Consider the following 17,446-nt stretch of genomic DNA (forward strand, 5'->3'; position numbering starts at 1 on the left):
GGACTATTTAAGGTTTTTTTTTTTTTTTAATAATTGACTATTACAATTCCTCCCTCGAAAAAAAAAATTAACTATTATAATTCCCAAAATATGCCTTAAATCATTTTCCAAATTCATCAAAACTCTTTTTTAAAATATCAAAATAAATACAACCAAAAAAATAAGAATAAAGATAATAAAATACACTTATATGTAGGATCAAGTTGGGTCAAATAATTTCTCAAAAAAAAAAAAAAGTTGGGTCAAATTAGTTGAAAAAGTTGGGTCAAATTAGTTGAAAAAATTATCATCTTAAACTCAACCCAATCTGAGGCTTAAAAAATAAATTCTAACTCAAGTTTAACACACCAATTCATGAGAAAACAACTTGAGACATCAAGTTTTTTTATTATTATTATTAGAAGAAGAGATGTCAAGTCGAGTTGAGTTGAGTAACGGGTAGGTTCAGTTTAATTGAATTCATAAGTTTGATGCACACTTCTAATATCAAATACTCCCTCCGTACCACTTTATTTGTCCTTTATTCCATTTTAGGATGTTTCAAAATATTGTCCTGTTTCTAAAAATAAAAGTCATTTGTAAGGACACAAAATCTTTAACGGCCCAACAACGATGTTGGGTTCGCACACGGAAAGTCCCTCACAATAATATTTGTAGAGAGTGGGATTAAAAGGCCAGCGTTGGATCACAGGGGGACATTTCGGGCCGGACTTTAGATGAACCAACATGAGATAAAGCTTTGGGCTGGATATTTGGGCCCTTCAATCTTGTGTCTAGGAGGATTTGGCTCCTCGGACATGATCCGAGGAGCGATGGTGTTGTCCTCGGTTACCCGTCGGTGGGTTTTTAGGTGGAGTCCGGCATGTATTCTCCAGACATTCTCTTTCATCAAGTCTTTTTCCAGAAGCTCCATGGAGTTGTCCCTTTTTTTGGTCACATAACATTCTCTTTTATACTAGCTTACGTTCGTTGTCCTTCTTCCACGTGTAGGGTCGATCTCTCCTGGACAGATATCTGTCCCATCAGTCTAGTCCAAAAATTGCTGGAGATGATCCATAAAGCCTAAGATCCCGGCTCTGTTAGGGTCAGTGTCATGTCAGGGAAGGGTATTAAAGACAACTTCCCCAGGTTATTTTCTGATCTTTCTAGCGTACTCGTGTTTCATTCCTATCCCTGAGATTTTGGGCCTGCCGAGGACGAAACCGTCCTCGGCTATGTCTTTGGGCTATTTCTATGTTTCCTAGTTTCGAGCTTGGGCCCTGGCCTCCTTCAGTTTAAGACCGGTGGGCTTCCTATAAGCGTGTGGGCCGGACTCATAAATTATTGGACCCCACATCATTAATTTACTAATGTTCTTATTATACCCCTATTAATTTACTAATTCAATTTTTTGATAAATTTATTTAAGGGTAGCTTTGGAAACTTATACATTTTTAAAAGGTAGACAAGACAATAAATGATGTCCTCTTAAAAAATTTGACTTTTCAAACAGGACAATAAAAATGAGACGGATGGAATATAACGACTTTCTAGCTTTTCTTGACAACAATATTAAAAAGTGTTATAAAATATGTTATTTAAGTTAATACATTGGGTTACTATACTTGGTTAATATTTAAGCCTATAAAATAGAGTATATATTTTTTAAATTATTATTATTATTATTACAACACATAAATAAGTAACTCCGAAACAATAAAATAGTATCAAATAATACTAAAATATTTTTTTCTCCTAACCGAATCGGAACAGCTTTCGCTGCTTTTCTTTCTTTCTTTTTTTTTTTTAAAAAAGTAAAGCGGTAGATTTTATTAATTGCCAAACTTGCCCATCAAACTTGTACATTATCATTCATTCTCAAAAAAAAAAACTTGTACATTATCATTGATAAAATTAGGCAATACAGGGTGGGGTTTGCTTCAACCAAACCTATGCTTGTAGGCGGGTTGGAGAAGCACAAGATAATTCATTGGTAGCTTTGTTGCAAGCTTTGCCCACACATTAATGATACTCCACTCTTCTGAAAACCTTTGTAAATTTCTTTGACATCTTCCAGAGTATATGGCGAACGTTGCACAGTGACGGTGTTGGCGAGTAAATTAAGTACTGAGAGTATTACTCAATATATGCATCACTGTCAAGGATGCTGATCTTCAGGCCAACTTCCATAACTAAATTAGCATCATTGAACTTATATGGGCCATTAGCTTTTCCAAGCACCAAGTAAAGTAGATGCCTGGGTTACTAAAGACAATGACGCTAACTTGCATTTATATCCATTCCTGAGGCATCCAAAAGGAATGAAACATGGGGCATTATTGCGTAGGCTAGACTACATAAACAAGATCAAAAGGTATGCGCATGCGTATGCCCCTGTTATTTTAATGAAATAGAAATACTAACAAGTGATGGGACACAAGTTGCCTAGCTGAATAGCAAATGGGTGCGTTTGGTGAATGCTACCAACTCAACATTTCTCACACAACATCAAGTGAGCGGAAAAGGGCTTTTTTTTTTTTTTTTTTTTTTTTTTTTTTTTTATAGTATTTAGGTGTCATTCGTTAGATTCTCATTTTAAAATTCAGTCACGTGATTTTTTTTCTCACGGGATGAAAGTGTATTTTTAGTTAAATACAGTCACATGACTGAATTTTAAAAGAATTTTAAGAAACAACACTTAAATATTATATCTAAATTTTGATCCTTATAAAAATAGTTGTAATTCTAAACTTATTGTTCAGTGAAGTGATAAGTACAAGTGGGAAATGTGTTGATTCTATTCATATATTTGACGGATGATATTAAAATAATAAAAGGAGAACATTATGATGTCTAAAGCTAAGAAATCCCTTGAAACAAAAGGGGATTGTCGTACAAGGAATGCTATGGCGTTGCTTAGGCAAAATGATGCGCTTCCATCCCCGTCACATTAAAAGTGAACCCACCACCCAAATCTTAACAGTCCCCGTCCCACCAACCGCCGCCCAACAAAAATATATGCTACTACTTATTAATTAATTCTTCCATTAAAAGAAAAAGACAGCTAAAAAAGAGCCAAAAGTGCATTGCTAAACAAAAATGAAATAACCAACCAAACCCAACAACCGACCATCACACACAATCACCAGTTCCTTTTAGCTAATTCCTCATGTATTCCCACTATTCTCTATAATCATAATCATAGCTCTCGTATGGTTTCACTTAGTTCAATTGGTAAATTTTTGGTGGTTGAATAAAATATCTATGGTTTAATTCCTGCTTGTACCAAAAATTGATTGATGTCTTAATTTAATGATAAAAAAACTATTGTTAGGAGCAAACGTCATAGGATAAAACCCTCTCAAAAAAAAAAAAAAAAATCATAACCCTCATTTTCTAATACAACAAAATTAGAGACACACGGACCAGCTTCACAACATATTCTATTAAAAATGATGAAATCCATGTAAACAAGAATAGACCAAAGTAAAATGCTGTTCAAACCCGTCATTTATTTTTTTATTAAATGTGAATTTAAGAAATCTAATTATTAAATTACATGTCATTATTATCATATTCTTCATACTTGCAAAAGCAAGAAAAAAAATTAATTGCTATATCTTAGTTCAAATGTATAAAGTTGAGGTTTTACCATTTAAAATTATGTATAAAAAATAAATTTGATAAAAGCATAATAAAAAATAAAAAAAGTCATCCAACAATTAGACTTTTATAATTTATATCCAATAAAAACTCCAGAGAGAGAGAAAGAAAGAAGAGGAAATCAGAGCAATGTTATTTGTTTTGTTGCCATTTACATCTACATCATCCACCAATCCCCATTAAAAAGGGGACTAAAAATTACATGATCCTCGTTACATTTCCCCAAAAAAAAAAAAAAAACCTCGACACAACTAAAGTAAATAATCCCCATAAAAAATAATATATATATTTCATTTTCTTCCTCATTAACGATCATCGTTATTACTTATTATCATCATCATCATCAAGATTTTCGGATTTATGGTGATTCACCTTAGCAAAACCCAGCCCACGCGAATTTGGCGGCGCGTGAACAGCATCGACGACCGTAGATGACGACATTTCCATCTGGCAAACCCTAACGGCCCCGAAAAGCCTCTCCGGCAACTCATCCTCCGCTTGCCCCTCCACCACAAACCCCATGTCGATCGTTACGCTCGTCACGTACCCCAATGCGAGGTGAAGAATGGCGTTAGCTATGGCGGAGCTTCCGATATCGACGTCGATCTCTAAGTAATTGGCTCCTCTGTGGTAGTTACACGTCAGCGCCTTCCCTAACAAGCACGCGCTGTAGCTTCCAACCGTTTTTTTAACGATCCACGGGCCTTTGACGATCCGGTTCACGATCTTGAACCGCTGGTTCCGGAACGCATCGTCGCCATGGACGAACCGGTGGAGGAGCGAGCCGAAGGGTATAGGCTCCTCTGTGGCGAAGTAGAAGACAGCGTTGTGGTGGTCCTTACCTGGAATTTGGAGATTCACGGCGAGTATGAACGATTTCAACGATTTGCCTTGGGACTGAGCCTTGCGGAGCGCGTTAGCTACACGGTTGTCCGGGCGGGCGAGTACGTTGTCGAGCTTGGTACTCGATTTGAGCCAGTCCATTCCGGCCGGCGCGAGTAGGTAGTCGCCGGAAGGCGATTTGGTTCGTTTTGTGAGGTAGTTTTTGGAGCGGAGAGAGAAGAGGTCGCCTGGCGGTGAAGCCCAGCCGTTTGTTCCTGTGTGGAGGTCCACGTGGCGGAGGGATCCACCGTTGATCGCTTCGGATATCCACTCCACCATTGTCTTGGTGGTGGTGGTGGTGGTGTTGGTGGAGATGGAATCGTTGGATCGGGAGGTTCGGGCTCCGGAGCTGGTACGATGCTTTTGCTTCGTTGGGCACATGTTAATTTGTAGAAAGGACAAAAAAAAAAAAAAAAGTTATATTCTCTCTTTTTTTTTTTTTTTTTTTTTGTTTCTTTCTAGTTCTCAGACTCTCTCTCTCTCTCGCTCGCTCGGTGAGTGGTGGTGAGGGAGCAAAGAAGTTTAGGTTGAGTTTAAGGTGATGTGTTGTTAAATTAATAACTAATATGAGAGAGGAAATAAATGTGACCTTGCATTTCCAAGAAACTACGAGACAAGCCCTATCCTTAGCTCCACTTTTTGGGATTTGATTTGAGACATAGACAGCTAATTTTTCAATTAACATAATAATTATTATATGTATAAAATAAAAAATAAAAACTTTTTTGTTTACTAACAAAATTTACGATAGAATTAAGATTATTATATATATATATTGTCATAGAGGAATGGTACACCCAAAAAAGGAAAGCTGACAATTTTAAGTAGGCAAACTAACAACATTGTTTTTTACTATTTATTATTATTATTTTTTCATAGAAAGGTTTTTTGGAATTTCATTAAACAAGGTGTAAACCCAAAAATCTGAACTTGAGAGGCAATGATATTGATAGGGTGAGTATCCTTCAGTCGTGCATTTAGAAATATCTTTTTTTTATTTATTTATTTATTTGAAACACATTTAGAAATATCTTTGACTTTGACATATCTAGCCATTAGATGTGTCATGAGTTATTTTGTTACATTCTCTGCGAGCAAAAAGAATCTACTAGTTCCTAAAGCGGTGCTTCCAAGCTTTGGCCCCAACAATCACCTGTTGAATAGGTAAAGGGGCTGGCTTAGAGTTGGTTAGAGCATGTATAATTACTTGTGAGTCTCCTTCCAGAATAATGTTTATGACGCTTAGGTCCGGTGCAAAGTGCAAACGCCAATCTACACTCTAGGATTCAAAATGTGTCAGTGTTTTTTTTTTTTGGAGAAACGTGTCATAGTGTTTAAATATGGAAGGCTTTGTCAAAACAGATATAAGAACCATATAATAGGATATAGCACCATCAAAACTTAAGGTTATTTCCATAATAAATAACTTAAGGTTATTTCCATAATAACAATAATAATAATAACTTAAGGTTATTTCAATTCAAAGAAAAACCAATGAGAGACAAGAAGTTAATTTATAGACACTAGAGGTCAATAGAATAATATGTTAAAAATTCGATAATTTCAAATTTTATCTATCACATTATTAGTCATTGGAATTTTTGGAGTGTGAGTGGAATAGTTATATATATATATATATATATATATAAATAAATGGATGCGTAATTTACCAAGGAGCACTAGTGATACTACAACTTTCATCTAATATTGGTGGAAATTTGTACATCTGCATTTCGGGCATCAAGTGGAAAGTAAAAACAAGACATTGAGAAATGATTGTTGGAGTTCACACGGCTCATTCTTCTCGATGGCATTGTTTGGAAATAAAGAGTTGGCATACCTTCATGAGAATTGTAGAGATTAAATCATACATATATATTTTTTACATGTATGGTTTAATCTCGACTACAATTCAAGACCTATTGCTTTTACTTCTCATGAAAAAAAAAATTGTTATATTTTAGTCTAATCAGAGCTTTTTTACTTATCAAGAAAATAATCTCATATTTTATTTATGTATTTCTTTTTTTTATACAAGTATCAAGTATGTTGTAGATGAGGGCCAAAGGAAAAAAGTGAGGTTTGAATCACTGAACTAGCCTTACAAAGAATAGAATTATATCTTTTTTTTTTTTTTTTTTGATGAACAGAAAATTTTATTGAAGAACAGAAAAGAAACAAAGGCTAGCCAGCAGCTACAGCTGCTAAGAGGTCAGAATTAATAACATCTAAAAAAGGGCTAGGAGCATAACCCTGACCAAAACATCCAGATAAATTTTTCCCAAGGCACCAAGAAGCTAAAACATGGGCTGCTTTGTTTGAATCTCTTGGACTCCACCTGAAAACAAACTTCTTACCATGGAATGCCAGCAAAAGAGTATCAGCTGTAATGGATGAAATTCTCCAAGGCACTTCATCAAAGGGGACTTTGAGAGCATCAATGCAGGCTTTGGCATCGCTCTCAACCACTACAAACTCAAACCCGCGGTTAACAGTAACACAAGTCGCCAAATTAATGGCTTCAGCCTCTGCTTGGATGGGGATGTTGGTTTTCACCCGTTTGGACATGGAAAAAATCAAATCCCCTCTCCAATCTCTCGCCACAATGGCAATAAATGAGTGATCTAGCCCCACCGCTGCATCACAATTTATTTTAACAGCTCCTTGCTCAGGCCTGATCCAAGAATAAAAAGGTCTAGGCAACACTAAGGGGACATCAGTGAGCGCAACACAGTGATCAAAAAAAATTTTCAAGACTACTTGGATTTCTTTATTTGGGGAGAATTTACTTCCTTTGTGAATAGCTTGATTTCTAGCAAACCACAGATTCTCCAACACCAAAGCCCCGAATAAAAGGAAACCCTCCTTGTCAAAAGTGCCATGGGAAGAGACTTGGGGGGATAAGAGAAATTTTACAAACTGACCTGGGCAGTCAAACTGCAATGCATCTGGTCTGCAGCCCCACTCATTGCCAGCCCACAAAAATCTTGCAGCATGACAGTAGACAAATAGATGTAAGGAGGATTCGGGTGAGGCATCACATAGGGGACACTTAGGATCCATGGCTAGAAAAGAATCTTGCCAATTTTTCCTTGGTTGGAAGAATATCTGAAGCCACTCTCCATAAAACCATCTTCAGTCTATCATGAATTTTTGATTTCCAAATTTTTGACTTCACCTGGTCAGACTCATTGGGCTCAGAATGATCAAGAAGTTCCTTATATGCCGACTTCATTGAAAGTTTGCCATTATGGGATTTTACCCATACCCATTTGTCCACCCTATGACTCACTTTGACTGGAATTCTCATGATAGTCATGGCTGATTCTACAGTGAATAATTCATAGAGTTTCGACTCATCCCATCTTGATTTATCTGGTGATAGGATCTGAGACACCACCAAGCAACTAGATAGCTTATCAGGAGACAATGGAACTGGTTTATAGTTAGGAAGGTCCGGGACCCAAGGATCTTCCCACGTGAGAATGCTTTCCCAATTGATAACTTGCTTACAAGCTCCAGCCATAAGAATATGCCTGGCTGATTCCACACTTTTCCATGTCCAAGAAGCCTTCTTGGAAGGATCCGCATCAAGCCAATTTCTTCTCACCCTGTATTTAGCAATAAGTGCTTGCACACATGGTTTATTAGACTGAATTAGAATCCACCAAGCTACTTTGGACAGGAGGGCCAAATTGGTATCTGAAAAGTGCCTAAAACCAAGGCCACCCAAACATTTAGGCTGACATAAGTTGTCCCAAGCAAGAGGAGTGAAGTACCGGTTTGAATTCTTTGATGGGCTCCACTAGAATTTTTTTAGCATACTATCCATCTCCTCACATAAACTTTTTGGAATGAGAAAGCAAGACATAGCGAAAATCGGAGTAGCCAAGGCTATAGATTTCACTAGTGTTGCTCTACCCATCCAAGACAAGGATTTGCTCTTCCAGTTGCTTACCTTAGATTCCAAGGATTCTTTAAGATAAGTAAAGTCCTTCTTCTTGCTACTTGAGAGAAAAAGAGGGACACCCAAGTATTTAGTACCTTGGGAAAGTTTCTTTAACCCTCTTTGATTCTTAAGCTGATTTAGGAATTGAGAGTGAACCCCTTTTGAAGCAAAGACCCCTGACTTCTCAAAATTGATTTGCTGGCCTGACCAATCACAATATTTTCCCAAGATGTTCATGATCTCATTAATCTCTGAATGTTTTGCCTTGCAGACCAATAAAACATCATCTGCATAGAAGAGTTTGGAGATTCCAGCTATTGATGGGGCAATCCTAATGCCATTTATTAATCTTTGGGCTGAGCATCTATTAATCATTCTGGCAAGAACTTCACTTCCAATAATGAAAAGATAAGGGGATAGGGGATCCCTTTGTCTTAGGCCTCGCGAAGGCATGATTCTAGGGCCTTTTCCCCCATTTAGTAAAAGAGTGAAACTCACAATAGAGATACATTGATATATGAGGTGAATAAACTTCTGGTGGAAACCAAAATTTTTTAAAACCTGGATTAGGAAGGGCCATTCTACTCTGTCATAAGCCTTTTGGAAGTCTAACTTCAAACCCACAAACCCTTTTTTCTTCTTGGTGGTGGAGAAAGAGTGCACTACTTCTTGGGCCAACAGAACATTTTCTGCTATGTTTCTGTTAGGGACAAAAGCTGTTTGTGCAGGGTCTATTAGCTTATCCAGCAGTGGACGTAATCTTGCCACCAAGATTCTTGAAATAACTTTGTAGCAGAAGTTGCATAGGCTAATAGGTCTGAAATGCCCAAATTTATGGGCACCTTGAACCTTTGGGATTAGGGTAATGAAGGTCTCATTCATCTCCTTTAGCATCCAACCATCTCTGAAAAAACTTTGAACCGTTCGTATGAGCTGGTTCCTAACAATATGCCAAAATTTTTTAAAAAATAATCCCGGCATAGCATCTGGCCCAGGGGCTTTCAGAGGGTTCATTTCAAAAATCGTTCTTTGGATTTCTTCTTCTGAAGGAATTTTGAGTAGCATTGCATTTTCAGCTGCCGAAATACAGGGTTCAATTAGCTTCTCCAAGTCCGCAGGGAAGGATGGGTTTGAAGAGCTAAAAAGCTCACTGAAATGATCTCCAAAATACTTTTCAATATTCTCCCTGCCAAAAATTTTCCCCCCATTCTCTTCAACCGCACTCCAATTTATTAATATCTATTCACTTCAACCGCACTCCAATTTATTAATATGGAAATAAATTGTTTTGATTAAAAAGAAATGCTAATAGTATAAAATATTGTGGGTTGTGGTGTTGGTGTAATTTAATATAAAAGATTGGGGATTTTTAATTATTTAAATCGCAGAAAGCGACAAACGGGATAATAACTTTTTTGGTAAACACGGGATAATAACTTTGACAGTGTGATAGACCCTTACCGACGTTGACGATAAAGATAGCTACACGTGGTGATTAATAACGAAAAAAAAAAAACATATTCAAAAAAGAAGAAGCTGTGATTACGTCACTGATATTTGACGATTTCATTATCACAGATGCTGTTTATGATTATGACACATGGAATGGCTGATGTGCTTTGGACCGTCACAGCTTTGAACAACCTTCATCACAGAGTGGCATGGTTTTTTGTTTTGTTTTTTCTGAATAGACTGGCATGGTTTATGCTCATAATAATATTAAAAATAATAATAAAGGGTCATAACAAATCATAACTGCGTTAAACAATAATTATGTTTGCACGAGATTATATAAATTGAGTAATTTTTAATACTATTGAATAAGAAAGATTATTCTTCCACGCGAAAAAGAGAAATGCTATTTAGATTAAAATAATGTTACAATTATAAATCACAAACCATAAACTATTTTACAATATTTTTATAAATTATTATTGTGTTCAATTTTTACTAGCTTTTATTTAGATCTACCACAACTATTTCTTTTTATAAATTAGTGTGCATGTTATTAAAATTAAGGTCAAATATTATTCAGGTTCCTAAATATTACCAAATATTTTATTTTCCTAAACTTTAAGAAGATCTTTATTTATCCTTAAACTTTATAAAAAAAAAATTTCAATATTATTGACCATTGAGTCAAAAATAGAGATTAAAAAAAAACTTTTGTCAATAGTATTCAAATGAAAAATATATATATTTTTTAAATAGAGATTAAAAAAAAACTTTTGTCAATAATAAGACGAAAATCGAAATTTTTAATAATTTAAATATAAAAAATAATTTTTCAAAATTTATAAATGAAAAATAAATTTTTGATAAAATTTAAGGACTAAAATAATATTTTAGTCTTCAAATTATTACACCTTTACTTATTAAGAATAAACAATAAGTGTTAAATTAGGATGGACAAAACTTAGGAATAGCATTTAGATGCTATTTTTTAGGTTCTCTTTTTAAGATTCAGCCATGTGACTTTTTTCTCATGAGATAAAAATGTATTTTTAGTTAAGTACAGCCACATAGCTAATTTTTAAGAGAAAAATCTAAAAAATAACATTTAAATACTATACCTAAATTTTGCTGGAAGGGTGTTAGTCTAAATTGAAGGAAAATAAAGTGACGTTAAATTAGTTGACATTTGCCTTCTCAAAAAAAGTTCACAATTGTGTTCCCTCACGAGTCATGACTTTAATAGATGCTCAATGCTGACTTTATTATTGTAGTTTTTGTCTCTTTGAGTGTGAAAGGTAATGGGCATTGGACCTAATGGCTGGCTGACAATCCAGTGCCCATGTTACTGAGTGCTGGCACAAAGATCCTTTGAAATGTGCACCTTATCGTGGCATCTTCATCTTTTTTGTTTTGGTTTTGGTTTTAGAAAGTAGTTTTTTTTTTTTTTTTTTTTTTTTTTAAATTGTAAACCTGATTGGATTTCAATAATTCGGACCAATGTCCATTGAAATTACATCTTTCAAGATTTGAGTTTCAATAGTGGGAGGAGTGTCCTCAACCCATATTACACAATCAGATACATTCCTAGCAGATTTAGCTAGCAAGTGAGCGGCTACATTGTTAGTTCTTGTGTGCGCAACTGTCCAGGAGCTGAAATTCCTTAGGTACCTCTTCACTCCTTCCACAATCTTTAGAATAGGTAAGGTAGGTGGTGTTGAGCCTTTAAGTGCTTGAGCAACTAGCAAAGAATCCCCTTCCACCTCTATGTCCTTCAGTCCCAAATCCCAAGCCAGACAAACTCCTATCTCAGCTGCTTTAGCTTCTGCCTCTAGAGCCCCCCACGGGAATTCAACCCGTTTGCTCATGGCACCCATCAGTTGCCCTTTATCATTCCTAATTACAACACCAACCCTACAGCAGCCTTGTTCCTTAAACACAGCAGCATCTATGTTAACTTTGTACTTAACAGGGAGGGGAGGAACCCAACACTTTGTCCGAGAGGTAGTTAGAGCGGCATTGCCTTGGGTTGGTAAGGAGTCATGCACCTTTGTCTCATATTTTCTAGCTTCCCAAGCAATGGACTTCCCACTTTTGTAGCTGCCTCCGTGCCTTACACAGTTCCTATTATTCCACAAAAGCCAAGCCATGATAGCAAACTCCTCCCAATTTTTCTCTCCCAGTGTCTCCATCAACAACCAGACAACATCAATGAACTCCTTTAGAGATTGGCTTGGGACTGTCAGGCTTGAGACTTGCTTCATTCCAAGCTTCCCTTGCAATGTGACACCCCCACAAGATGTGGCCTGAAGATTCACTTTCCTCACATAAATCACACCTATCCTCCAGCAAGACTTTGCAATGCATTAGGTACTATTTCGTAGGGAGAACATTCTTGCAAGCACGCCACATGAAATGCTTGATTTTATTTGGGCACCTTAAGTTCCATATCATCTTCCGTATTGCTGCCATTTTGGAGTTGTCAGAGCAGCCTGGACTAGCATTACCCTCATTTGTGTCCAAGAGGTACTTGATTGTGACTTTATAGGCACTCTTGACTGCGACTTTATAGGCACTCTTGACCGAGAAAATACCATTTGCAGTCTTAGCCCATACCTGTGAGTCCCTTGGGTTCATGGGGCTGATTAGGATGCTTAAGACAACCTCGGCTTCATGGGGAAGGAAGATGCTCCTCACCCTTTCAACGTTCCATTCAGCTCTATCCCATACAATCAAACCTTCCACTTTCTCATTTGCTTCCAGTGATGGTTGTGGTGAGACCACTCTGCCAGACTCCGTGAAGGGCAGCCACCTGTCATCCTAAATTTTGATGCTTCTACCATCACCCACACACCACCTTGCCCCTTTTTGCACCATTGGTTTGGCAGCCAACAAACTTCTCCAAATGTAAGAGGGGTTTTTCCCTACCTGAGCTTCCATAAAAGAAGATTTGGCAAAGTACTTCGCTTTGAGCACTCTGTGAACTAAGGAGGTTGGATTTTGCAATATCCGCCATCCTTGCTTTGCTAGGAGCGTAAGGTTGAAAGCTTTTAAATCCCGAAATCCCATACCTCCGTCTACCTTCGATTTGCATAAATTCTTCCAAGATACCCAGGCAATCTTCCTTTCCTTCTTTTTCTTTCCCCACCAAAACCCACCAAGCATAGAGTTTATTTCCAAGCACAAAGAGTCAGGGAGCTTAAAACAATTTATAGTGTAAGTTGGTGTAGCCTATGCAACTGCTTTTATGAGTATTTCCCTTCCGACATTAAACAGCAACTTTCCTTTCCAACCCGCTATTTTCCTGCCCACTTGATCTTTACTGTAGTTAAAAGCCTTCTTTTTACCCCTCCCAACCATTGGTGGTAGCCCCAAATATCTCTCATGTTGTTGGACAATTTGGGCCCCGAACGTTTCCTACACAAAACTCTCGATTTCCCCACTTGTGTTCTTGCTGAAAAACAATGAAGTTTTACCCCTATTGAGCTTCTACCCTAACTATTTCTCATAGGTATCTTACACCAAGGCCACTTACTTGCATTCCTCCATGGTTGCTCTACAAAAAAGGATGCTATCGTCCACAAAAAACAAGTGCGAGATCAACGGTGCTTGTCTACTTACTGCCACCCTCTTAATTAATCCCATGGCTTCCTTTTGTCTAATCATTGCTGACAGCCCCTTGGCGCACAATACAGACAAATATGAGGATATAGGATCCCCTTGGCATAAGCCTTTCGAAGGAATAATGTTACCCTTTGGTTCCCCATTAATGAGTACCAAGTAGGACACCGTTGTTACATACATCATGATCAAAGAGATCCACTTTTCATTAAACCCCAACTTACGCATCATTGACTCAAGGTAAGCCCATTCAACCCGGTCATAGGCTCTACTCATATCCAATTTGATGGCCATTAGCCCCTCCTTCCCTTTTCTCTTTTTGGCAATAGAGTGCATGGTTTCAAAGGCCACCATCACATTATCTGTTATAAGCCTCCCCGGCACAAAAGCACTCTGTGCTTCGGTAATCACTGCATTCAAAAAAAATTTTCAGCCTATTCACCAAGACCTTCGATATTAACTTATAAATTACATTGCATAGGCTGATTGGACAGTATTCAGTTATCTTCTGGGGATTTTTGGTTTTTGGGATCAAGCATATATATGTATCATTTATTCCCTTTGGCATCACCCCTGAGTTAAGAACCTGTAGTACACAGTTTGATACACTAGGTCCTATGACATCCCAATATTTTTGGTAGAAAATTGGGGACATATCGTCAGGCCCGGGTGATTTTGTTGGATGCATTTATTGGAGTGCTCAACATACTTCAACTGCTTTGAATTCTTTAATCAGCTCTTCGTTCATTTCGGGGGTCACTCTCTTGTCCATTGCTTCCATACTTGCATCAAAACCCAATGGTTGATCTGAGCTAAAGATTGCAAAGAAGTACTCGAGGATTAGCTTCTCTGTTGCCCCTTGCTCTTCATGCCATACACCCCCCTCATCCATCAAACCCCCCCATTCTATTTTTCCTTTGTCTTTGGCTAGCAATAGCATGGAAAAACTTCGTGTTTTTGTCTCAATTTTTCAGCCAAAGCACTCGAGACCTCTATTGCCACATAACTTCTTCCCTAGTATAAAGCTCAATAATCTCTTTTCGGATAGCTTGAATTTCCTCAACTGTTTCATGGAGTAAATTGAGAGATTCTAAGAGTTGCAATTTGGCTTGTTTTTGTTTTAGGATTCTATACACATTGCCGAATTTTCGTTCATTCCAGCACTTGAGTTCGGTTTGACATCTCTCTAGTCGTTGCTGAATAGGTCGGACCGAGTCCTCTACATACGGATCCCAAGCTGACTCAATTACCTCCTTGCACTCCTCCTCTCTCACCCACATTGCTTCAAAAAAGAACCTCCTTTTACTCCATTTGTGGGGCTGATTCCTATTAAGAAACATTGCCAAAAGACAGTGATCCGAAGCCGACATCGAAATATGATGAACCTTTGCCTCAGGGAAGATTTGAACCCAAGCCTCATTAGCTACCATTCTGTCCAAGCGTAGCAAAGTGCGTTGCTCCCCAAACCGTCCATTACACCAAGTAAATCTCTGACCCACAAAACCTAAATCAAATAAGCCACACCAGCTCAATACCTCTCTGAACTCCTTAATTTGATTTGCATCACGCTTCTTCCATCCCGACTTTTCATCCTGGTGCAAAATTTCATTGAAATCCCCACATACCACCCACAACATTACAAATTGAGCATTCAGAGCATCGAGAAGCTACCATGAACTCTGCCTTTTGCTCGTGTCGAGATGTCCATAAAAACCCATAATCCTCCATGGACCTCCCTTGCCTTCGCCGTGAACCACTACATCTATGTGAGAGTGTGAGCAACTCTTGAATCTTATATCCGTCCTTTCTTGCCAAAGCAGCGCTAAGCCATCGCTTTTCCCATCACTCGGAACAATGATTCCTCGAGTAAAACCCAATTTATGTTGAAAGCCCTTCATTCCTTCTGTGGTCGCTTTTGTCTCTGCCAGGAACACCACCACGAGGTTTTTGCCTTTCACCTCTTCAGTGAGTGTACAAATTGCCGGAGGAGACCCCAACCCCCGACAATTCCAAGATAGCACACTCATTTGGCTCGACGGTGCTGCGTAGCAGCCACCGCCTCATCGCCAACCATACTCTCATAACCATCTGCTTCACTCTCTTCTTTGTTCAGCCCCTTTTTCGTTTGGTGCTCAGCACGTTGGGATCAAGCTCCTGTAAAGGAACAGAGCCCTTTCTCTTTGTGTTATCTGGGCTGGTCTTGATATTTGGGCTTTGTTTATTATTTTTCCTTGCCAAACACTTCCAATGCCCACTATTGGGGCCCAAGGGTTCAGCCACCTAACCTTTTTCTTTTATAAAACTCATTGCCAATGGGTCGAGTTACCTTCGGCCCAAGCCTTTGCGTCATTTTTTTTTGGGCCCATTTCCCCACAAATTTCCATCATGTTCAGCCTTTCTTCACCCATCCCTGATCCCTCCTCTATTTTTGATTTCTCCCGATGAATGCCTCTTTTTAGGTCTACTGTGGGTAGTGAGTCCAACAAAGAATCCTTTATGTTTTGAGTTAAACTCACGTTCTCTTTTTCTTGTGGCAAATTGACTTTGCCCTCACCATGAAAGGTTTCTCTTTCCTAGTTTGCTGCCCCAAGTCTATCTGTCTTGTCACTATGCCCCACTCCCTGGCAAAAATTCTGCTTGTTCACGTGATTCTCACCTAATTCCAGCCTGTTCCTACATCAGAGAGTTTCCATGCCGTGCGTACACGGCTCAGGCCTAATCTCCGGCATGACTTCTTCACCTATTTTAACTTGTTCCCTTCCTCCCCTCCTGCTCGACTTGCCCCTCAGCCATGCTTCATACTGCATACATCCCTCCCCTTCTCCATTCATCAGATTTGTTATTTCTAAGCAATCCTTTTCCCCGTGGTCTAACCTCCCACATTTGTAGCAAAAGTTTGGTAATCTCTCGTACTTGAAAAAAACTCACCTGCTCTCCCTTCCTTCAATCATAACTCTTTTCCCTCTTACCAGTTTTTTCTTTACGTCGATTTGTACCCTTGCTCGCAAGAACTTGCCTCAATGTACTCCCTTTTCAGGCACGTTGACATCTAGCACCCTCCATAGCTTTGCTTCGATCTCCATTCCCGATTCTCGAGTCATACTCTTCAGGGGGAGGTTATAAATTTGCACCCAGAACGGAGTCCATTTGATGGTAATCTCCTTAGGAACTCGCTCACCTTCAAAATCTTGTAGCAGTATTAATTGCTTCTCGTAGCTCCAAGGGCACATCTCCAAGATCCTTTTTTTATCTTTGTCGTCACCAATTTTGCCAAATACATTTCCTCTCCTATTTCGGAGACCCGTAGTCCCTTATTAGGCTTCCATAGCATTTTCAAGTGTTTTCGTAGAGCTTCTAAGCTGATGGTACGCTACGTTAAAATCTTCATGACCAGGCAGTTTTTCCCTATTTCTCTCACCATCTTCGTGCTATCATTGCCCAGCTCTATGCCTTCTCCCTCCTCTTCTATGAACGTTAACTTACTCCAAAAAGCCTCTAGCTCATTCGCCATTTTATTTCCCACCCACTTTGTTTTTCACAGAAGAAAACAGGGGTACCTACACTGGCCTCACCACGCCTGGGAGGTCACAAGACTCTTGCAAGGAAAGGCTGTAAGACCACTCACTACTACTACATGCTAGAATGCATGAGAGCACAAAATCCATCGACAAAGATGTTCGTGTGATTTACCATATTGCGTTCCTTTTATTTTATTTTACTTTTTACTTGCCAATGCTTATATATATATATATATATATATATATATATATAGGGTTAGGTTCAAGTTACATCTGATGTAACTTTAAGCAATGTTACAGCACTCAATATTTTTCAATTGGATGCGAATATTGACAAATCCACCGTTAGATTATATTATTTTCGTATATTATTCATGCTTAC

At 38.2% G+C, this 17,446-nt stretch overlaps 2 protein-coding genes across 2 annotated transcripts; both read right to left on the minus strand.

Moving 5' to 3' along the window:
- Nucleotides 1-3,755: 3,755 nt before the first annotated feature.
- Nucleotides 3,756-5,047, minus strand: LOC126712768 (protein ENHANCED DISEASE RESISTANCE 2-like). The gene has a single exon (XM_050412227.1). It carries the CDS (start codon nt 4,903-4,905, stop codon nt 3,964-3,966), a length of 942 nt encoding a protein of 313 aa, XP_050268184.1. The 5' UTR covers nt 4,906-5,047; the 3' UTR covers nt 3,756-3,963.
- Nucleotides 5,048-6,708: 1,661 nt separating this feature from the next.
- LOC126695864 (uncharacterized) lies at nt 6,709-9,355 on the minus strand. The gene is made up of 4 exons (XM_050392663.1): nt 8,483-9,355; nt 7,703-8,329; nt 7,346-7,632; nt 6,709-7,198 (listed from the first exon to the last, which is right to left on the minus strand). The coding sequence occupies exons 1-4, from the start codon at nt 9,353-9,355 to the stop codon at nt 6,709-6,711; spliced, it is 2,277 nt and encodes a 758-aa protein (XP_050248620.1).
- Between the last annotated feature and the right edge of the window lie 8,091 nt (nt 9,356-17,446).

Source organism: Quercus robur, chromosome 2 (assembly GCF_932294415.1).
Source record: "Quercus robur chromosome 2, dhQueRobu3.1, whole genome shotgun sequence".
Lineage (NCBI taxonomy): Eukaryota > Viridiplantae > Streptophyta > Magnoliopsida > Fagales > Fagaceae > Quercus > Quercus robur.